Source organism: Leptinotarsa decemlineata, unplaced genomic scaffold, assembly GCF_025532065.1.
Source record: "Leptinotarsa decemlineata unplaced genomic scaffold, Ldec_3_MD MMD2_tig00000882_RagTag_RagTag, whole genome shotgun sequence".
Classification (NCBI taxonomy): domain Eukaryota; kingdom Metazoa; phylum Arthropoda; class Insecta; order Coleoptera; family Chrysomelidae; genus Leptinotarsa; species Leptinotarsa decemlineata.
Genome location: NW_027412556.1, coordinates 18,369,373 through 18,390,893, shown reverse-complemented (window position 1 = coordinate 18,390,893; position 21,521 = coordinate 18,369,373). Strand labels below are relative to the sequence as shown.

Below are 21,521 nucleotides of genomic sequence, written 5' to 3'. Positions count from 1 at the left end.
TGTATTCAAACTATTCTGACAACTTATTATTGAAATCAGGTGTACCACAAGGATCTATCCTTGGGCCTGTTTTCATTTCGCTCTATACAAGTCAATTTATAAAAATTTATGAAATATTGTCGAATGTCAATGCTAGTAAGTCAAATATTCTAAGTTTTGATCCAAAAAATCATAGAAATTTGGTAAAAAGTCTGGTGAAAATTAAAATGGGACAAGATAAACGTGAAGTGGTTGATTGTGCTGAAAACCTAGGTAACATTATGGATGAGAATCTTCGTTTTGAAAAACATCTGAATGAACTAATTCCCAGAGCATATGAATGTTTCAAATTAGTCTCCGGTAGTAGACAATATTTATCAAGAATGCTTTGCGACAGCTTGGTTTTATCCAGTTTCAATTTCGCAAATTGTCTATATGATCTAAATCTCACAGTTTTAATAAAAAAAAAGAAATAAGAAATACAATATTTTTGTTTGAGATTGTTTTTCGGTATACGTGAATATGAAAGCATCACCCATACTTTGAAAGTTAAAAATTGGTTGAATATGGATTATCGGATGTTCCTTCTCTCTGCTTATATCATAGCAGAGAGAAGGAACTAAACTAAAACACCAAACATTAAATTTAAACTTCAAAAGGCTTTTGATGGGACGGTAGCCGGTTGTGTTGACGTGGGGTGATTGCTCCACTCACTCAATCGACCGCTGTGTGAACTGGTGGTTTGAACTGCAAGGCCGAATGATCGAGTCCACTTCCTATCGTCCAACCTGTGCTAGGAATCACACGCTAAAACGTAAGACCTCGTTAGTCCTCAGCTCGCACCAGTTTCGAGTTTTGACAGTTGTATTATGCCAATAAATACTTATTCGAATTGAACTCAAGTTGTGAAATGGGAAATGGAGTCGCTATTTTTTTTACCGTAGTGTGTGCCCCACACCGTGGTTTATGTGATCATTGTGTCCGTGAATCATGTGTCATGAGCAAACGCAGTGAGCCAATAATGACATCCTTCTTCACCTCAATGCGGCAAGCCGGTGTCTTGTTAATACCGCATATGCTGGACATGCTGATAGAAAGTGCATTAGGGTCTCAGACGCTTCGCTGCAGGCCCTGCACCTTGTGTCAGAACCTCTATACCCATCACGCGACTGCGGTAGACTAAGGTGTTGAAGACACCATCCTGCTTCAATTCCTGCTCTCTCATTGTCGCAGACCATGCAGGCTACATCCAGTACCTTTCTGTCATGTAGACACTCCAAACTAAAAAATCCTTCCTGTTGTCGGGGGAAGTACAACCGTGGAACGGACGATTTGAAATGCAAACTCCTATAGAGATGCATCATTTTTCGGGTCTTCACGTCGAGTTGATAAAGCTTCTGCCGAGTCCACTTCACTACTCCAAACGAGTACTATTATTATTAGTGCAAATGTACCTCAATGAGAACGGTGTCCGCTGTAATGTCTTCTAGAAGATTAATAATCATTTTGTGTTAGTGATATTTACAAATTCACTGCACCGATTTTAGGTTGTGTGGTCTGTTTAAAGCATAGCGGATTGATTAAGTCGACTTCATTCAATAATTTATTAGAATAACCACAACATATGGGCGGATGTATCTCAATGAATAATGGTCCACCCTATTACTAGTCGAGTAATTAATTTGGGGTGAGTTTTAGTCACCTGTGAATAAAACGCCCACATCGAAATGATGCGAAGCTGACTTTGCCAATTATTAAAGTAACTTGCGGTCATGCCCGGAATTTACTAATCCTATTCACTAAATTGAACGGATAAACAGATATCCAACAAACTTTGTGGATTCAATTTTCATGAAACTAGCATCCACTGTAAATAAACGCAATAAGGAATCTTGAAAATTCTCATACTCATTCAAGTACTTTCATGTCCAAAGGCTATTACCAAAATACCTACGATCTGAAATCCGAATGAGACTTCTATTTCCGTTCGAATCAACAAGGAAATCAGTGTTTTTTTTTCTCATGTGGACACATAATGTAACAATCTTCGAAATTATAGCGAGTGTCACACTGACAGTCCAGGTGACATCATTTTGAATACAATATGGCCGACACCTCCTTATTAAGGAGCTCAAAACTTATGGAAAGAAGATTTTGTCATGATGCATTAGCATGAATTGATAAGTTTTGTATAGAGTAGGCCAAATTGAGCAATTTTAAAGGGAAATTCCTGTTTTCAAACTAGAGAGACGAAAACTGATGGCTGTGATGGATTTTATGACAAACTCAACGGTGAAACCCGCATATCTATATATATATATATATATATATATATATATATATATATATATATATATATATATATATATATATATATATATATATATATATATATATATATATATACATCATGTAATTCGAAAATGAGATATCAATAGTTATTGATGAAAAACTATTTTAAACGACATCTTGTATAGTCCTGCATATTTCAAAACAGCTCAAAATTACCCTTCCAAAAATGATGGTTAATGGTTTGCTAGAGTCATCTTTGAAATAGAAAGCTTTTAGGTTTTTTCATGTAGACTTTTAAACGCACACTTTGATCAAGTAGGCTTTGGAAGAGGCGGCAATAAAATAGAAAGTAGTAGCTATCAAATGATGAGAAGGCTTTTCATAGCAGTAATTGAAACGCATAGTTTCAATAAAACTGATAACAGTTTATACTACAGCTGCCGGACTGAGTCACGGCCAGTGAGAAGCCCCTCCCTCACCATCTGCAGTAGATGTGTAGAAATCTGTTACCAGTCTTTTAGATTATTCGAGCCGTAAACATCCCAATGCAGAACCGTATTTACTTAATGATGGAGTTTGAAAGTAAATTGCATAAACTAATTTTGAATAGTCAAACCCGTGACAATACCATACGATTTCTCCTACCGGTCATGACTCAGTCCGGTAGCTGTATATTTACTACTTACGAATGGAACTTCAACAATTATAATGATAATGAAACATATATTTCTTCCTAAAAGGGGTTCAGATATCTACCAGCTTCTCCTACACACAGGCGACACCTTTTCTAAACGTTTTTTGCCGATTTGATTAGTTCAATAGGAGTGAGTGATGTAAAACTTTGCTTTCAATTCGTATCTAGAGTAATTCAAAAATGTGATCTTCCAACTTTCCACAAAGGTGTGAAAGTCCATTGGTGTTAAGTCGGTGACCTGGCCAGCCAATGGTTGGGTATTTTGTAGGCATTTGATGACAATTGCTGTGTTGTTAGGCGAAGCACCGTCTTGTTGACAAATTATTTTTCGAAGCTCCATTGGTGGCAATTCATCAACAAGGGATTCAATATTTTTCGTTGAAATCTCTAATTACTTCTAAGATGTGAGAGTGCCAGTAAAATCCACCGAAAATGCGGTATTACAGCTCACTAATTACGTTTACGAAGCACTTGATAGAGGCATACCATCACTAAGGATTTTAATTGATCTATCAAAACCATTTGATACATTTAACCACTCCATTCTACTATGCACTTTGGAAAATATTGGAATAAAAGGTAATGCATATGAATCAATAGAGACATATCTCACAGGTAGAAAACAGATTTCAAAAATAAGGAATATGAAAAGCGGTGAGAAAAAAAATTGAATGTGGAGTGCCGCAAGGAACGGTTCTGGGTCCGTTGCTTTTTAATATTTATGTGAATAAACTGTTTTGATTGGAACCGCAGGACGCATTATAAGTTCTGCAGACGATACTGTTATTCTTTACTCTGAGCAATCTTGGTCTGAGGTCAAAGACATGGCAGAGAAAGATCTAGAAAAAAATCAAAGATTGGTTCGACCATAAACATCTTTCATTGCCATTTTCTAATAATAAAGCTACACTTCCTCAATTCAATCAACTAACTATCTGAAACTTCTTCAAGATATCCCCAGCTAACCATATAAAGTATTTAGGGGTTCTCATAGATCCTCACCTGAGATGGGGCTTTCATATCAAGCACATTGTAAACAAATTGCGATGTATATCATACAAGTTTCGTCAACTGAAAAATAAACTCAACATTGAACAAAAAAAAATAACTTTAGTTTGGTTCGAAGGCATTTGATATACTGCATAATAGAATGGGGTGGGGTATCCAAATCACATCTTCGCCCATCTTGAAACTGGTGTTGAATAAAGCGCCCCGTTATCCCAGTGATATGCTATATAAACAATCAGGAGTATTTTATCCTAAACAGCTGTTTTACAAGTCACTGGTATTGAATCAATATAAGGAAAAAAAAAACATTGTGTAGTCCAAGCCACTCGAAATAAAAACAGGTACATAGCACCATTTGCAAACAAGTCAATGGAACAAAGATCTTCCTTTTTTGCGCCCCGTTGTGTATAATTCTTTACCAAAAAATATTCAAACTCATGGGTCGTATAGTCGATTGAAACATTCATTAAATGAATACATACGCAACATACTTCGCACAAGAATTGGCGAAATATTTGACCAGAGTAATTAGATGTCCATTTCATGCAATTCTGATATGGAAATTGGTATAATGACTAATCAGAACAATTGGGTGTAAATCTGAAAATCAACAAGTCAATTATGGTTCCGCTGAGACTTTTCATTAATTGTTAATGAAACTGCAAGTATTCATTGTGCATTGCATTTTATTTTATTCCACCACAGTTTATTTATTTATATATATATATATATATATATATATATATATATATATATATATATATATATATATATATATATATATATATATATATATATATAAAATCTAGAAAGGTTAGCTGCTGGAAAATAATTCCATGAAAATCAAAAAATAAATAGATAAGTACTCTTTGATCATTCCCATATTGATTTCAATTTAAGAGCCACCGGTATACAGCTGTTTCACCCTATTGGGCATCGTCAGTACCGGGCAGGCGGTCCTCGATTGAAGACAAAATGAGAAAAAACCAAGAAAGTACTTGATAAAAATAGCTGCGTAAACGCAAGCGAAACATAAGTGGAACCACCTATTGGTGTGACACCCAAGTCAACTTGCCAAGTTGACTTGGAGACACCCAAGTCAACTTGCCAAGTTGACTTGGAGACACCAATAGGTGGTTCCACTTATGTTTCGCTTGCGTTTACGCAGCTATTTTTATCAAGTACTTTCTTGGTTTTTTCTCATTTTGTCTTCAATCGAGGACCGCCTGCCCGGTACTGACGATGCCCAATAGGCTGAAACAGCTGTATACCGGTGGCTCTTAAATTGAAATCAATATGGGAATGATCAAAGAGTACTTATCTATTTATTTTATATATATATATATAAATATATATATATATATATATATATATATATATATATATATATATATATATATATATATATATATAGATATATATATATATATATATATATATATATATATATATATATATATATATATATATATATATATATATATATATATATATATATATATTTAGACAATACCACATCACTTTGTTTTGTTTCATTCTCCAATGATTTTATTCTGTACATTATATACATTTTAGATTTAGCTTTCGATATATGTGAATATACAGGGCTATTCAAATTCGTTTCTGTACATGGTGATCTCGTAAACGATAAGAGATAGTCAATTAAATTGTGGTAAAGTTGCATATTTCAGTGACCTATTCAATGACGTGAAATAATCGAATATAGCTCTTCTAGTTCTGGAGATATACAGGAAAAACCAAAAAATCCCAAATTATTTTTTTGCCCATTTCTTCTTTATTCGCAGACATATTGAATACCTGTTCACATTTTACTATTGGCACTTGATGTGGGCTATCAGAATATGTTCATGAATCTTTTATATAGGGTGTCATCTGACTTGGGTCACTCCCATCTTTGAATTTTTAAATACGGACCTGTATTTTTGTTGTAGTTTTTGTATCGTCGACGTTCACTTCATACTAAGAAATTAAATTGAAATTTATATTTTGGGATGTTTCGGTAATATTTGACTATAATTGTGTGAATTATTCCCTTTTAAATTACGACCCTGGAAATTGCTTGACTAGAGTTGATTAAAAGCACGATAGCATATTTCACGTCTCTCTATGTACCGTAAAGTTTTTCGATAGTTTGTTTTTTCATTTTAAGGTGCCTGTTCATATTTTTTCCATTGCTCTGAGCATTTTCAACAATGAACTTCGAATACGAAAACCTTTTGTGATTATCTGAAATATATCTACATCAAAAATTTATTATATGTGTTTTTATGAGCAGAAAAAGAAATGATACCAATAATAACATCCGAAACTAACACTATAACTGTAATGAAAACTGAAATGAAGTAATTTATATACACAAAAAAATTAATGGCGCAATAAATGTTCGAATTGGAGACCATCCATTTCGAGACATTTTTCAACTCGGTTTTTCATATTATTTATTGCCCTTAATACACTTATCCGCTGCATTGCGAAATCATTGAAAATCCTGAATCTGGAGTCTTCCACATTTTCTATCTCTCTGCCAGCGTAAATCCTATTTTCCAATGTCCCGCATAGAAAATAGTCCAAAACAGTAAGATCTGGTGATCTTGCAGGCCATCTTATCTGGTGATCTTGCAGGCCATTATTGGTCTCGAAATGGAAGGACTCCAATTCGAACATTTATTGTGCCATTTTAATTTTAATTACAATTATAGTGTTGGTTTCGGATGTTATTATTGCTTTAATTTTTTTTGCTCATGAAAACAGATATAATATATTTTTGTTGTTGATATGTTACAGATAATTATTAAAGATTTTCTCATTGGAAGTTAATTGTAGAAAACGCTCAGAGCAATGGAAATATGGAAAAGTATGAGTAGGTACCTAAAAATGAAAAAATCAACTCTCTAAAAACTCTACGGTACATAGGAAGACGTGAAAGTGGCTATTGCGTTTTTATTTAACTCAGTCAACCAATTTCAAGAGCCGTAATTAAAATGAAATAATTCACCCAATTATAATCAAATATTACCGAAACATCCAGAAATATAACATGAAATTCAATTCCTCAGTATGAAGTGAATGTCTACGATTCAAAAACTATAACAAAACATACAGGTCCGTATTTAAAAATTCAAAGATGGGGGTGGCCCAAGTCAGATGACACCCTATATAAAAGATTCATGAACATATTCTGATAGCTTACATCAAGTGCCAACAGCAAAATGTGGACAGATTTTCAATATGTCTGCGAATAAAAAAGATATAGGCAAAAAGATAATTTGTGATTTTTTTGTTTTTCAATATCTCCAGAACCAAAAGAGCTATACTCGATTTCTTCACATCATTGAATAGGTCTCTAAAATACGCAACTTTGTCACAATTTAATCGACACTCTATCTCTTATCGTTTACGAGATCCCCATGTACAGAAACGAATTTGAATAGCCCTGTATGTACCTATATCTGTATATATGAATATTCTTTATTTATTACACAACACACAAGTAACATATGTTGCTTCCGTGGATTGTAAGATATTTATTGGCGATGTATTTCTCTTCTACTTGTCTTGTATGAGAGCAAATAAATATATTATTATTATTGTTATTGTTATTAATGAACGGGCCGATAATTCTACCCCTGAAAACACTTGTCCACCACTAAGTCCTAATCTTTCTTGACTTCTCTGCTCCACAATAGAATGAGGATTTTGTTGTACCCAAGTATAAGAATTGTAACGGTTGAAAATGCCTGGACTGTTCACATTACCTATCCAAATATAATTTAACGGAAAATAACGCACTCGGTTACAACTTTCCAGAAACCACTGGCCACTGAGGCGTTCAAAATCTCCCGGGCTGAGTTGATGAACACTTCTGGTTCTATATGGCTTGAATTTGCGTTTTTTCAAAATCCTTTTAACGTTAGTTAGGAGGATTTTGGATCGGATCGTCACGTGTGATGAAAAGTGTATCCTCTATGCCAACAGGAGAAGTTCGGTACAGTGGTTGGACACCAATACACTTTCCAGAGGCACAAAACTCACCAAAAAAGTACCATGGTTATGGTATGGTGATCAGCGGCTGGTGTGATCCACTATAATTTTCTGCAACTGGGCCAAACCATCACAGCAGTGTCCTATGAGTAAATGGTCAGAATATACTAAAAACTACGTCAGCAGCAACCAGCAATGGTCAACAAAAGAGGACCGAACGTTGAAGTTCTGTCTCACTCATCACACTCCCAGACCTCTCCCTAATCGAATTCCATATTTTTAAGCACTTACATAATCTTATCGCCGGTAGAACTTTCGCCAATCAAGACCAGGCAAAAATGGACTTCGTTGACTTTATTGAATCCCGAGCACCCAATTTTCTTGCTGACGGTTTGAATTGACTTGTACTACGTTGGAAAAAGTTCACCGATTCAAATGATGCTTATTTAGATCGAATTTAATGAGTATTCACTGAGATATTAAAGTTATAAGTTTATTTATTCAAACGGACTAATCTTTTGAAACAACCCAATGTTATGAATGAAGGTAAAATAAATTATCTGTTGAACTGAAGGACATCAATGTGAACACATTATCAAATTTTTCAGTATTACCTAATGTTCAATTGTGTAATTTTTTTTAATGCTGATTGACATGACAATAGAATAAAAATTCAAAAGTAAATTGCTTTAATTTTTCCAAATATCAACACAATATGTGTCAAAATCTATCGATTCGAAAAATATAATTTTTTTTTATTCAATTTAACCAAAAAATCTCAGAGACTCACCATTCATTGTATCCACGTGAAGGGACACTGAATACAAATTTTTCAAATATTCCCAAGTAAAAAAACAGGTATGAAGGTAATTGAATCTTTTCCACAATTCAATTTACTTCCCACCTTTTACAGTCTCCAAGATGAATTACCTTAACTGGACCACGAGATAAGAATTCCAAAATATAACCTCGTATTTTCTGATCTCATATATTTCAGCAACAAATTCAAATCGATGAGAACCTTGATTTCTTATTATCCTTCATGAAACATCTCTTTCATCAATCAAACTTCTTTTGAGCAATCTTCAGAATAGAACTCGTAAACATTCAAATTAGTTTCAGGGCGGGGCACCACGTATAAAATGTAAAGGTCATAATTATATCTGATAGTGATTGCGAGTTCTTATATAGAAGCGCAAGAAAATGCATCTGGTGAGTACTTTCAAACAATTTTTTCCTTTTAACTTAACCTATACCGTGACCTTTGAAACCAAGAGTTCAACAGGTATTCTATATTTAATCATTGGGAGTGTGCTGTGTGGTAATATGATCTGAATTACTTATAGCCAGCATCATACAGGATGGACAAAAACGTTTTACTCTATCCACTATACTATATCGAAGCCATCAAATGAACCATATAAAATTTCAAATGGTAGACATTACAATTAAACAATCAATAATAAACAAACGAAAAGGTAAAAATTCTTCAAAGATTTCCATTGAAAATAAATTGAAGCTATTTTCGCTTTCACACCGGAAGTTCAAATTTTTGTAATAAATAAACATAACACATAACACTAGTCAACACAAAATTTGACTTTGACATTAAAGTATGAAATTTCTGTAAACTAGATCATAGGTGTACGAAAAAATGATACGTCACGACAAAGTTTGCTTTGCTTTGCAATTTTTGACAATTTGCAATTTTGAATTTCATTCTATAATGAAACAATATGAATATAAGTATACATTATTTTCATTAATTTCTATCCTCGAATTAGTCTACTTTTTCTTTTATGTTCGTAAGTACTTTCTCTCAATAAACCCGGAGTATACAGTCTCCTATCATATTTTCATTGTATTGGCTCTGATAACGTTGTTCTAAGTTCATGATATCTTGTTGAAAACATTATCCCCATATTATTTTGAATTCATCTAAATGTGCATGCAGCATAGGTACTTTTAAAGACATCCTGCAATCCATGGCTTCAAAAATTTGTAACATTTTCTAGTTGTTTGTAGTCTTCAGCTCTATTATTTTCTTAAAATCCAGATACTACTGCTACAAATCTATTACAACTCGCATTTTCAACCCTTTTAGGCAATCTTGGAAATTTTCATCAGCAAGAATTTGATTTGTGGACCAACGGAAATTTCAGCTCCTCACAGTTTCGGAAGAATTTACTTGAATATCCAAAATTTCCTTAATTTTTTATCCAATTTTATTTACAAATTTTTTTACAAGCCCTAACTTGTTTCTAACACTTTTTCTGCATCAACAATCGACTCAAATTTTACATTTTATTTCCCGGCACAAAGTTCTGTTTTAATAAACCATGATCGTCTAGTATAATGCTGAGAATTTGCTTTGCTGTCCCATAAACAAAGATAACAAGGATATTTTGTATGTCCACTCTATAGTCCTATTAAAAAATCCTACCATTTCGAAACATCCAATCAGCTGCCACCTATATTCGTGATACTTTACATATTGTAGTAAGATTTCAACACTTTCATAGTTTCCATTCAGATTTACTGAGTGAGCGAGTGGAAAAGAACACAGGGTATCCCAATTTCTTCGAATATACTTTTCATGTCTTTACAAAAATAGATACCATCTTCTTTTGTAAAAAATTATGAAAATGTTTCATGCTGAGTTCGCTGTTCTGTGATAGTCACATCATCAAGTGAATTCCATCGTTTTAAATATGAACCCAAAAGATCTGCTTTACTATTAATCAAATTAGATCTCTTTCTTGTTCGATTAATGGACTATTTATTTTGTAGAAATTCGTATCGAATAAAAGATAAAAAAGACAGCTTGAATATTACTGGAGATCTTTCTCAACACCAGACTGTTATTTTAATACCCCGTCAGGTGTTTCAATCACCTGACTATTACAAAAGGAAACATTGTAAAATTAATTTAAGACAAGTAGATGAGTCAATATTGTGGAATTGATTTAAGACACTTAAGACACAGGTACCTAGAAGAGGTATGGTATAAATAAGGATAACTTTGTAAGTATGATTATTTCGATCCTCCTCTTCAAGATGATCACTTGGTGATCGAAACACGTGTCAAGGTGTTGAAATAAGGGTTTGGGAAAAACTCCGGTAATAAGATAGCTTTTGTCTAATTTTTACTAAAATTTTAGACCATTTTCAAGTAACTAAAGTATTTTTCACAAACAAATTCTCAAATATACAATGAAATAATATTTGGGATCGATAGTCGATCCCAAATAATTATTTTCCAAATAATTATTGTTTGGGTGTTGGTATTGATGATAAAAGTAACATTTTGTTATTTCAGGTGCCTATTAGTTACTTGCAAATGAATATTACTGGAGTTTTTTCCCAACATCAAATCGTTATTTGATCACCTCGACACGTGTTTCGATCACCAAGTGATCATCTTCCAGAGGAAGTTCAAGCAGATTATCTGGGAGATGATCATTTGGTTATTGAAACACGTTTTGAGGTGTTAAAATAACGGTTTCGTGTCCAGTAATATTCATTACTACACCAAAGGTTCCAAACAGTGCATCATAATTATTTGCAAATGGTCTGAAAAACCGAAACCGGTCGTAACAAATAAAAATCGTAGTTGGAATCAGACAAAAACTATTTTCTTTATCCTATATTTACTCTTATTGAGTCCTTGAAATCTTCTGTAGTGATAAGATGGTGTTGTGATTGTTCTGGCGTAGGTAAAAAATCCTTATTTGAAACACATTTTTTGAAACTGATAATGAGTTTTGACTCCGATAGTTTCATCGGAGGTTCAGCTACTATCAAACTATGTAGAATTGGAGTAGGAGAAGAATCAAGAGCAAAAATTCAATTGGTTTAGTATTCTGGCCACTACCTCTTTCACGTGGATCGACAATGCAAAAGTAGCAGTTATTAGCGTGGTTTTTTGGTCCTCGTCAGATTCTCGGTACTCCAAACTTCATAGACCTTCTCTCATCTCCATATCAACCTAAAATGAAGAGAAATGAATATTATTGAGTTAATTACATTATGCCTCCACTTGCTCACCCCCAAATTTCTTTTACATGTACTACAAGCGATATTCGTAGCCCATGGTTTGTCTTGGTTCCGAACAGGAAAGCTAAAATATGTTTCCTAAGCTTCACTACATGTTTCCAATACTAATTTTACATCTAGCAGCATGAAAATTGACCACATATTTATAACAATATGCATCAGCATCATATTTACACTTTCTCGGCGATATTTCAACTTTTTCTAGACTTGAACAAAACACCTGAATGTTATTTATCACTCGAATGCCATCTGATGGCACTTTGTGAATATTGAAATAACACTTTTATCATTGTCATCAAACTTTAGGACAAGGAACGAAATTTTTTGTAGAGCCGTGTAATCAGGGTTATATAAGTTAGGTTATGTAATATCAATATACTCAATCTATTGAACACATTATTCGTTTACATTTACTGAAGTGAAAAAAACTTTCATAATACATCTTGCTCAACCCTTCTCTTATTTCAATCAATTCAAAACAAGTTGACAATATACGCGTCTCTTATAAATACTGGCACAATTTTTTATTCTTATTCAATCTAATTCTTCGAAAGCTAGCCGCAAGGGCCAAAAGAATCTGAACTGTGAATAATTGCCACATTATTTCTCCTATACAATGTTTTTCTTCGGGAATTAAATGAGTTTCCCTCTTATGAATATCGAAAGAACTAAAAATATACTCATTCTATAACGTTTTGATTCATTTCACTGTTTTCATTATTCTGTCATGCTCTATTTCAGGTGTCCACACCTGTTTCTTCGACTATTACTGGTTATTGTTTCACCAGCGAGTAGGCGACCTTGCCAAGGAAAAATTTAACCATTTCGCCAATTAAATTAGTCTCGTATCGAGTTCTGAGTGCTGCTTTCATTCCACTTGAAGCGGAGTTAAATGTCATTGAAAATTGAACATTCTGAACGATATTTTGCTCTGAATAACATTCGAAAATTACTTATTTGAATATTATTCCCACAGGGTGTATTCAAACAGCAGTTTCAAGGACGATGATAATATTGAAATACGGGGCGGCTACATTTTCGATTATATGAATTGATATTTCGCCAATTATTGATTATACAGACTTGGTTGACAGGTAAAAAACCAATGACTGATTAGGCAATATAAAGAAACTCCAAATACTTCATAAGAGTTTTTAGCAAATGAGAAGAAAATTGAACGTCGTCATTTCGTTTTTTCGTTACATGTACCATATTTTTTCCAGCCCCTTTCTTAGTTTTTATTGAAACTGGAAAACTATAGAATAACATTTCCAAGATGACGTTTCGTGTTTTGAGGTTCCCATCAAAACCATTTTCTGAATATTTTTCATCTTGTTCAATATATCAATATCTTGAGAACATGGAGGTATATCATAAAGTTCAATAGACCACTTGCATGCCCATTTTATTGGCGACAAATAACCATTTATACGTGATTATCGCGTTTGCAAAATGTTTTTCAAAAATTTAACAATTTTGGAAAGTAATAGAAACGATATAAATTCAAACAGATAAAAAAGATGCCGTAAAATATTTGTGACTAAGCGTCCTTACCAAAACTGAATGAAATTTTAGATTCTGTAATCACATTTTAGTTTGACGTCATTAGATATTCAATAAAATTGAAGTTATTCACTTCGCTGTTTCTCTGAAGAGATTCTTTAGAGAAACAATGGTTTAGAAATTTAATAATGATATTGTAATAAATGACTCCATTAATAGCTACAAATGAAATGATTAGGTGTCACTTTTCAGCGTTTCTCATGTTGACCGAGATATAGTGCCAAAGCAAAAGCTCCACTTTATCTACCAATTTTTTGTTTATAAAAGTGTCACATGAGTTTAATAAACAAAATACTTTGTTGAAGTAACATAAAAAGATTCCGAAGTGTCATCGATAAAGACCAATTTTTATGTATGTAGCTAAAACTCCCAATAATTTTGTTGAAAGTGAACACAATAGCAGAGAAAATAGCATAGTTGAGGTTTGCATCATTCTATTATTTTCTATGAATATAATAACGTACCTATCAAAGCGATATTCATTCATTAATTCATAAACATATTTCATAGTAGGTAAGATATTTCATTGTGCTATCAAGGAATTCATTGACAACTCTTCATTTCCTCTATTTCTATTAAAAAATCACAACAAACCAACTATTCTGTTCACGAAACATTTTTTTAATCATATTCTAACGCATTTTCTCAAACACTTTCTGAACTTTTCTTTGAACTTTCCCAGAGAATTCATGTGGAACAATATTTAGGTTCATATTTTCAAACTTGACCAAGATACTGATGATGCACTGTTTGGAACCTTTAGTGTAGTAATGAATATTACTGGAGTTTTTTTTCCCAACACCAAATCGCTATTTTTAACACCTTGACACGTGTTTCGATCACCAAGTGATCATCTTCAAGAGGAAGATTAAACTAGAAACTATCGCGAAGCTAACGCTATTTATGCTATATTGATATACCCTACAGGTAAACCCTAAAGGTGTACCACCCATACAGGTATACCACCCATACAATTATACCACCCTAAATTAATTTTACAATTTTGCTTTATCTATCATTCTACAATATATGTTTAAATATTATAGCTTTATATAAAACAATTTTCAGCTATATAAAAATTAACTTCACAATATTGCACAATTTAGAATAAATTTAGATAGGCAATATTGTGAAATTAATTTTTATATAGCTGAAAATTGTTTTATATGAAGCTATAACATTTAAAGATAAATTTAGAATGAATTTAGATAGGCAATATTGTGAAATTAATTTTTATATAGCTGAAAATTGTTTTATATAAAGATATAACATATAAACATATATTGTAAAATATTAGATAAGGTAAAATTGTGAAATTGATTCAGGGTGGTATACCTGTATGGGTGGTACACCTGTAGAGTTTACCTGTAGGGTATATCTATATAGCATAAGTAGCGTTAGCTTCGCGATAGTTTCTTGTTTAATCTTCCTCTTGAAGATGATCACTTGGTGATCGAAACACGTGTCGAGGTGTTGAAAATAGCGATTTGGTGTTAAGAAAAAACTCCAGTAATATTGACCAAGTTACATAAAAAATATGTCGAATTTGTTTCAAATACTGCCTGAACTTTTGCAGTTAGCTTGAAATCATGATGAAGGCTTTTATTCATCTTTTCATGGGGAGTTGGAATATTCTCTGAATTCTTTTATATTTTCAGTTAACACTTGTTTATCGATCGAATTTTTCTGAACAGATTCATCAAAATCAATATATTCTCTGATAATTCTCGAACTATAATGGTTATTTGACAAGTAGAATTCAAAACCTCTGGCGTGGAATGGATCTTTTGAAAACGCTTTCCTCACACCAGAACAAAAATGCTGTTTCTCGACGCGCGAGTTGCTGTCTAATTTGTCGTTAACAGGACATGACTAGAAGTGTCTTCGCCATCAAAACAATCATTTGAGTTTTTTTTGGTTGCAAACACTTTCTATGGAGCATATCTTCACCGGCAGCTAGAGGTTGCATTTTCTAATGAAGATCTATAGATAATTTCGAATTGGAGTGGAAGTAAACAGGATCAATTCAATGCCACGAAAACCAAGCATCGGTTTTCTCCAAAGAAAAAAATTTCTCTGAACAAGATAAACAGGATATAATGCTGTCAGAACAAACAATTCCGCTTTCTTTGATGAGTTTGTTGTGGCTTAAAATGGACGCCAATATGTCTTGGCGCAATCATGTCGCTGGATATGCAAAGGCTGCTTCTCAAAAGCTTACAGAACTGTTTCGAACCAGAAAACTGGTCAGATCAGACATTTTTTGGGGTAGTGCTCTCATGTATGGAGCTCCTTCCCTAAGCAATCCCTGAAACTGCTGGATTCTATTCAGAAAATAGCCACACTTGCAACCTTGATAGCCTGGAACATCGTATAAAGATTGGAGATTTGTCTCCAAGAGCAGTACATATCAAAAATACACGACGGACTGTGACTGCTCATCGTTTTTAGGTTCAACTCAGTACACCTGAAACTTCACTGTTTGGAGAATTGCCTTCATGTGGAATAAACTTCCTGAGAATGTTTTTCTAAATGAATCCAATCTTCAGCATTTCAAATCTAACGTGAATCGCTACTTTCGCACAGATTATGCTCTTAGAGTACCTTAGGGATATTCCTGTAGTGCTTTTGTAATATTTTAATAGTTCGTACTGGAGCCTCTGGCGTAAAATATATCTATTGAAAACACTTTCTCAACACCAGAACAAAAATTGCGATCTCTCAACGCGCGTTTCGCGTTAGTTAGAGTTAGAGTCCTCTAGAGATCATTATGAGATCATAATCATCCGACAACTGTTTTGAACCGTCTTAGAATCATTCATATGGTGAACTCGAATACGCCTTTTAACTGATTCACTCGTGAAGAACTCGATCCTCTGGACATATTATGATGTAATGTATGTAGCGTTTGTTACCTTTGGATACTTCCTGGTGAAGACAAAGTTATTGAAATCGGTTTACCGAAATAATATTTCATAAAAGTAGTTTTCATTTCTTATTTCCCTATACTATTGGTTAATGAATCAAAGATTTGGCCCAGGGCTTGTTGCTTAGTTGTTTTCATCAAAAATTAGATTTGTTTGAACGAAATCAAGAAATAGGTAAACGAGCTGTCATTCACTTCACTCACTCACACAAATTCCTCGACAGCATGAATTACCGTTTCTATTTTCGATGTTAATTCATGAGGTAGTAGTTCAGACTGGTTTACAAAAATTAGTTATATTGATTAATATTATCATTGATATTATCATATTAGTTAATATTTTCATTAGTTACATGTTCGCTGACAACGCAAATTTCGTCCGGCCTCAAAATCAATGTTGTATAAAGTCATTAGTTGTATCCTAAACTTTTTCCATATTATGATTGTGAAGCTCGAAGTGTCATACCCACAAGGCTACTATTGACAGATCGTCTTCATGTTTACCAAAAAATTTTGTGACAGAAAAACAGTATTTGTGATGCACTGTTTTGAACCTTTGGTGTAGTAATGAATATTACTGGAGTATAATCCCAAAACTATTATTTTTAACACCCCAACATGTGCTTCAATCACCAAGTGATCATCTTCAAGAGGAAAAAAAACTAAATTACATACAATATTTATTGTCCTTATTCATGCCATAAAGACCTAGACATTATGATAGAAGAATTATACATGCGCGCAAAATGATAACTATCATAACCTATAAAACCAAACAAATCCACTGAGTCGAGCCATTTTGGAGTTATTGCAAGCTTGTTTTATATATCAGATTCGATCTAGACTCCATTCCCGAATCTTGGTGACGTCCGTTTCGCATTGAGCCGGGCGATGGAGCGGCATATTTGAAAGACACCGCGGCACGATTTATTAGGGATCTTCAGATTTGAGAAAATATAAAGCAGACCATGCTTCTCCTAAAGATAAAAGAATAATTAAAATAGGTTAAGTAGCTTCTGATTTGAGTCATGAACAAATTCACTAATGAACAAATGTTTTCTCTTTATTAAATTATTATAGATGTTTTCCCGATCCCAATATCTTTACTGTAACAAAAATGAATACCAAGCCAAATGAAATTCAGAATAGCTGACAATAAACAACTCCATATAGCACCGATAGCAAATATTCAAATACTCATACATTAATTAACATAACCCCGCTCAGAGAAGTTAAAATTTTATGGAGGCGCGTAAAACTCAAATATTTATTGACACATTCGGCAGTGAATTTTCCGTAGCAGATGTTCATTAAATGAAAAACGGTACTTTCAGACGGGTTTCTTTATTGACATAATAGGGTTGATGGGACAACTGAAATTCACTTCGGATATTTGTCATTACTATAAAATATTCCAGGATAAATTATTCACTATAGGATTAGACGATAGACATGGCTGTTATGGGAAATGGCTAATCGACTCACTAAAGGTAGATGTCGTTAATAACCATTCACTTGTTTCATTCAATGAAGATCACAATAATCAATCCAGTTCTCTGAAATGCAATTTTCTTGAGTTTTTCACATTATACAGAGATAAATATTCATTAGTTCGAGGTTATATTTCAACGTAACAATATTATTTTGTTAAAACAATTTGGAAATATAAACTATGACAATGTTGTTGATTGACTTCTGAAATATATAATACAAGATGTTTTATCGATATCAGTCTTTTGACCTTTTGCCAATATCAATATTTTTTCTTTAATACGAGTAGCCAAGTATGATCCATTTATAAGGAACTGTCCAAATACACTTCTCTACAGATATAAGAATATACAGGCTGATTCACGGTGGATGGCACATTAGACGTTTCTGGTGAACCAGACAACGGATCACTTTGAAAATTCAATGGAGGGCATATTCGGACATTCTCTAGCCAACTAAAATATTTTCGAAATGCGATGTTGCCGCTTCTATTAGAAAGCAGTAGCAACTTTGATTTTTCAAATGAAACACTCTGTATATAATATTATTTTTGAAATCTCCAACAATTGCCCGACAACTTTTCTTAATATTTCCCTATACCTATCTGTTACCGTTTTCGAAATAAAAATTAATTTCAATTTTTTTCTTCGAAAATCATGACTTCTATGATATCGAAATTTGGTTTGGAGTTTGGAGTAATTTCAATTTTTTTCTTCGAAAATCATGACTTCTAAAAATGCCGATATCTTTTAGTTAAGATGTACTATGATATCGAAATTTGGTTTGGAGTTAGGTGATACTTGGACACTTCCCACACGTCAGCCTAATCTCTGTTACTTCAATACAGGGTGGTAAAAAAATACAGTTTTTTCGTTTGCTTGAAAAAGTTGCTGAAATTTGATTATTTTAAATGGAACACCTTGTATATTATTGAAAATTCGGAAAGCTGCTGAAATTTGCTTTCTTTCTATGTATATCATACCTATACCTAACTAGTCAAGTTTCGGACTTATGAACATTTATTTGTGAAAATGTCCCTTCAGAATGGTATTTCCATTCGGTATTTGGTAAGCAGGCCATGATTACTATTTGACAGTAGCGTTGTGACATTCTCCTAATAATATCGACATTTTCGTCACTTCAGAAGTTGCAAATACCTTCAAAACGATGGAACAAAACTATTCAAGCGAAGTTCTTATGAATTTGTTTATTATTTTTGGACAGTGTGACAAAATTATCAGCAGAACATGTAGAAAGTTCAATGAAATGTAGAGAGTAGAATTTTGTGAAATGTTGTTGACACGCATTCAAGAAGATCCACTTTTTTTAAATGAAATTATTTGGACTGATGAATCGAAATTTTCGAGAGAAGGGATTTTCAATAGAAAAAATCGTCATTATTGGTCCAGTGAAAATCCTCATGTCACAAAAGAAGCCGGATTTCAAGAAAAATTTAGTTTTAATGTCTTCTGCATGTTGATGGACAACAAATTAAGGTACGTGATATACGAGGAGTCATTAACATCCAGAAACTACCTGAATATTTTGGAGAATACTGTAGACAGTTTCGTGGATAATCTGCCACTCGAAGATTATCGAAACTGTTGGTACCAACTAGACGGAGCTCCTGCACATTGCACAAGAGAAGTGAGCGCAGTACTGGATAGACTATTTGACGATCGCTGGATGAGGCGCTTGGGACAATGGAATTGGCCAGCGAGATCACCCGATCTTAATCCATTAGACTTTTATTTGTGGGGAATGTGTAAAGAAAAAGTTTACAAAATACCCGTGCGTTCGAGAGATGAATTGTTAGAAAGGATTGCCCAAACATTTGAAGATTTGGATCCTAATGAAATCAGGTGTGCCACCACGAAAGCAGTCAACACCCGCATTTTAAAGTGCTTGGAAGTGAACGGCCAGCGATTCGAATATATTTTGAAATATTCCACATGATTGTTTTACTTTTTTCATATTCATATTCATATCAATATTTCCAATTTCAAGTTTCTTGGTGCTTTTTTAAAGTTTATCCAAACATATTGAAATTGTTCTGAATTCGTATAAATTTCTTGAGGTTCATTGGCGGTAGATTCGGATACATTTCATTGAACTTTCTACATGTTCTGCTGATAATTTTGTCACACTGTCCAAAAATAATAAACAAATTCATAAGAACTTCGTTTGAATAGTTTTGTTCCATCGTTTTGAAGGTATTTGCAACTTCTGAAGTGACGAAAATGTCGATATTATTAGGAGAATGTCACAACGCTACTGTCAAATAGTAATCATGGCCTGCTTACCAAATACCGAATGGAAATACCATTCTGAAGGGACATTTTCACAAATAAATGTTCATAAGTCCGAAACTTGACTAGTTAGGTATAGGTATGATATACATAGAAAGAAAGCAAATTTCAGCAGCTTTCCGAATTTTCAATAATATACAGGGTGTTCCATTTAAAATAATCAAATTTCAGCAACTTTTTCAAGCAAACGAAAAAACTGTATTTTTTTACCACCCTGTATTGAAGTAACGGAGATTAGGCTGACGTGTGGGAAGTGTCCAAGTATCACCTAACTCCAAACCAAATTTCGATATCATAGTACATCTTAACTAAAAGATATCGGCATTTTTAGAAGTCATGATTTTCGAAGAAAAAAATTGAAATTAATTTTTATTTCGAAAACGGTAACAGATAGGTATAGGGAAATATCAAGAAAAGTTGTCGAGCAATTGTTGGAGATTTCAAAAATAATATTATATACAGAGTGTTCCATTTGAAAAATCAAAGTTGCTACTGCTTTCTAATAGAAGCGGCAACACAGCATTGTCGAAAATATTTTAGTTGGCTAGAGAATGTCCGAATATGCCCTCCATTAAATTTTCAAAGTGATCCGTTGTCTGGTTCACCAGAAACGTCTAATGTGCCATCCACCGTGAATCAGCCTGTATGCCGATTCTTTGAGTTTATGCCTCTCACATAGATGGGGTTCATTGGCAATCATTCTAATGTTGTTGCATTCAACTCGATGTTTCACATTTGATTTCAAAATTTGTTCTGACAATTTTGATCCTGTTAATTGTCTTCATTTGATGTAATTTCAATGTTCATTTCCACAAACTTCCAATGGTCTCAAAGTTTAACAAAATTGCATTTATGAGATACGTTGTCCTTGTAGTGAAGAATGTTTTCAAAATATTCAAATGATAAATTCCTAAATGATATTCCATGACAGTCGAAAATTCGGCAAATAGAAGTCACCACTGAGCAAGTATTCAAACCTCAACCACACTGGAGATATTTCCCATTTTCCGTCTCTGTACCTTTCAGAATCGTAGGGGGAAGTAAGATTATTCCTCTGAGTCGTAAGAGGCTGTGAAGATAGACATATGTTAGTAACGTAGAAATATTCATTCAAGTTCCAATAACAAACATAGAAATATTTGTTCGATTGATGACCTATTCATTTTATAGATACTCGTATCAAATATAGAATAAAGAACTA

General features: G+C 33.4%; 1 protein-coding gene across 1 annotated transcript in view; it reads left to right on the top strand.

The window, feature by feature from the left end:
• The first annotated feature begins 9,049 nt into the window (after positions 1 to 9,049).
• LOC111512227 (uncharacterized) overlaps positions 9,050 to 21,521 on the top strand; it is an 84,595-nt gene continuing 72,123 nt past the window's right edge. The window contains exon 1 of the mRNA XM_074175181.1: positions 9,050 to 9,187. Within this exon, the coding sequence (XP_074031282.1) occupies positions 9,179 to 9,187 (9 nt within the window). The 5' untranslated portion in view covers positions 9,050 to 9,178. The remainder of the gene's footprint in view (positions 9,188 to 21,521) is intronic.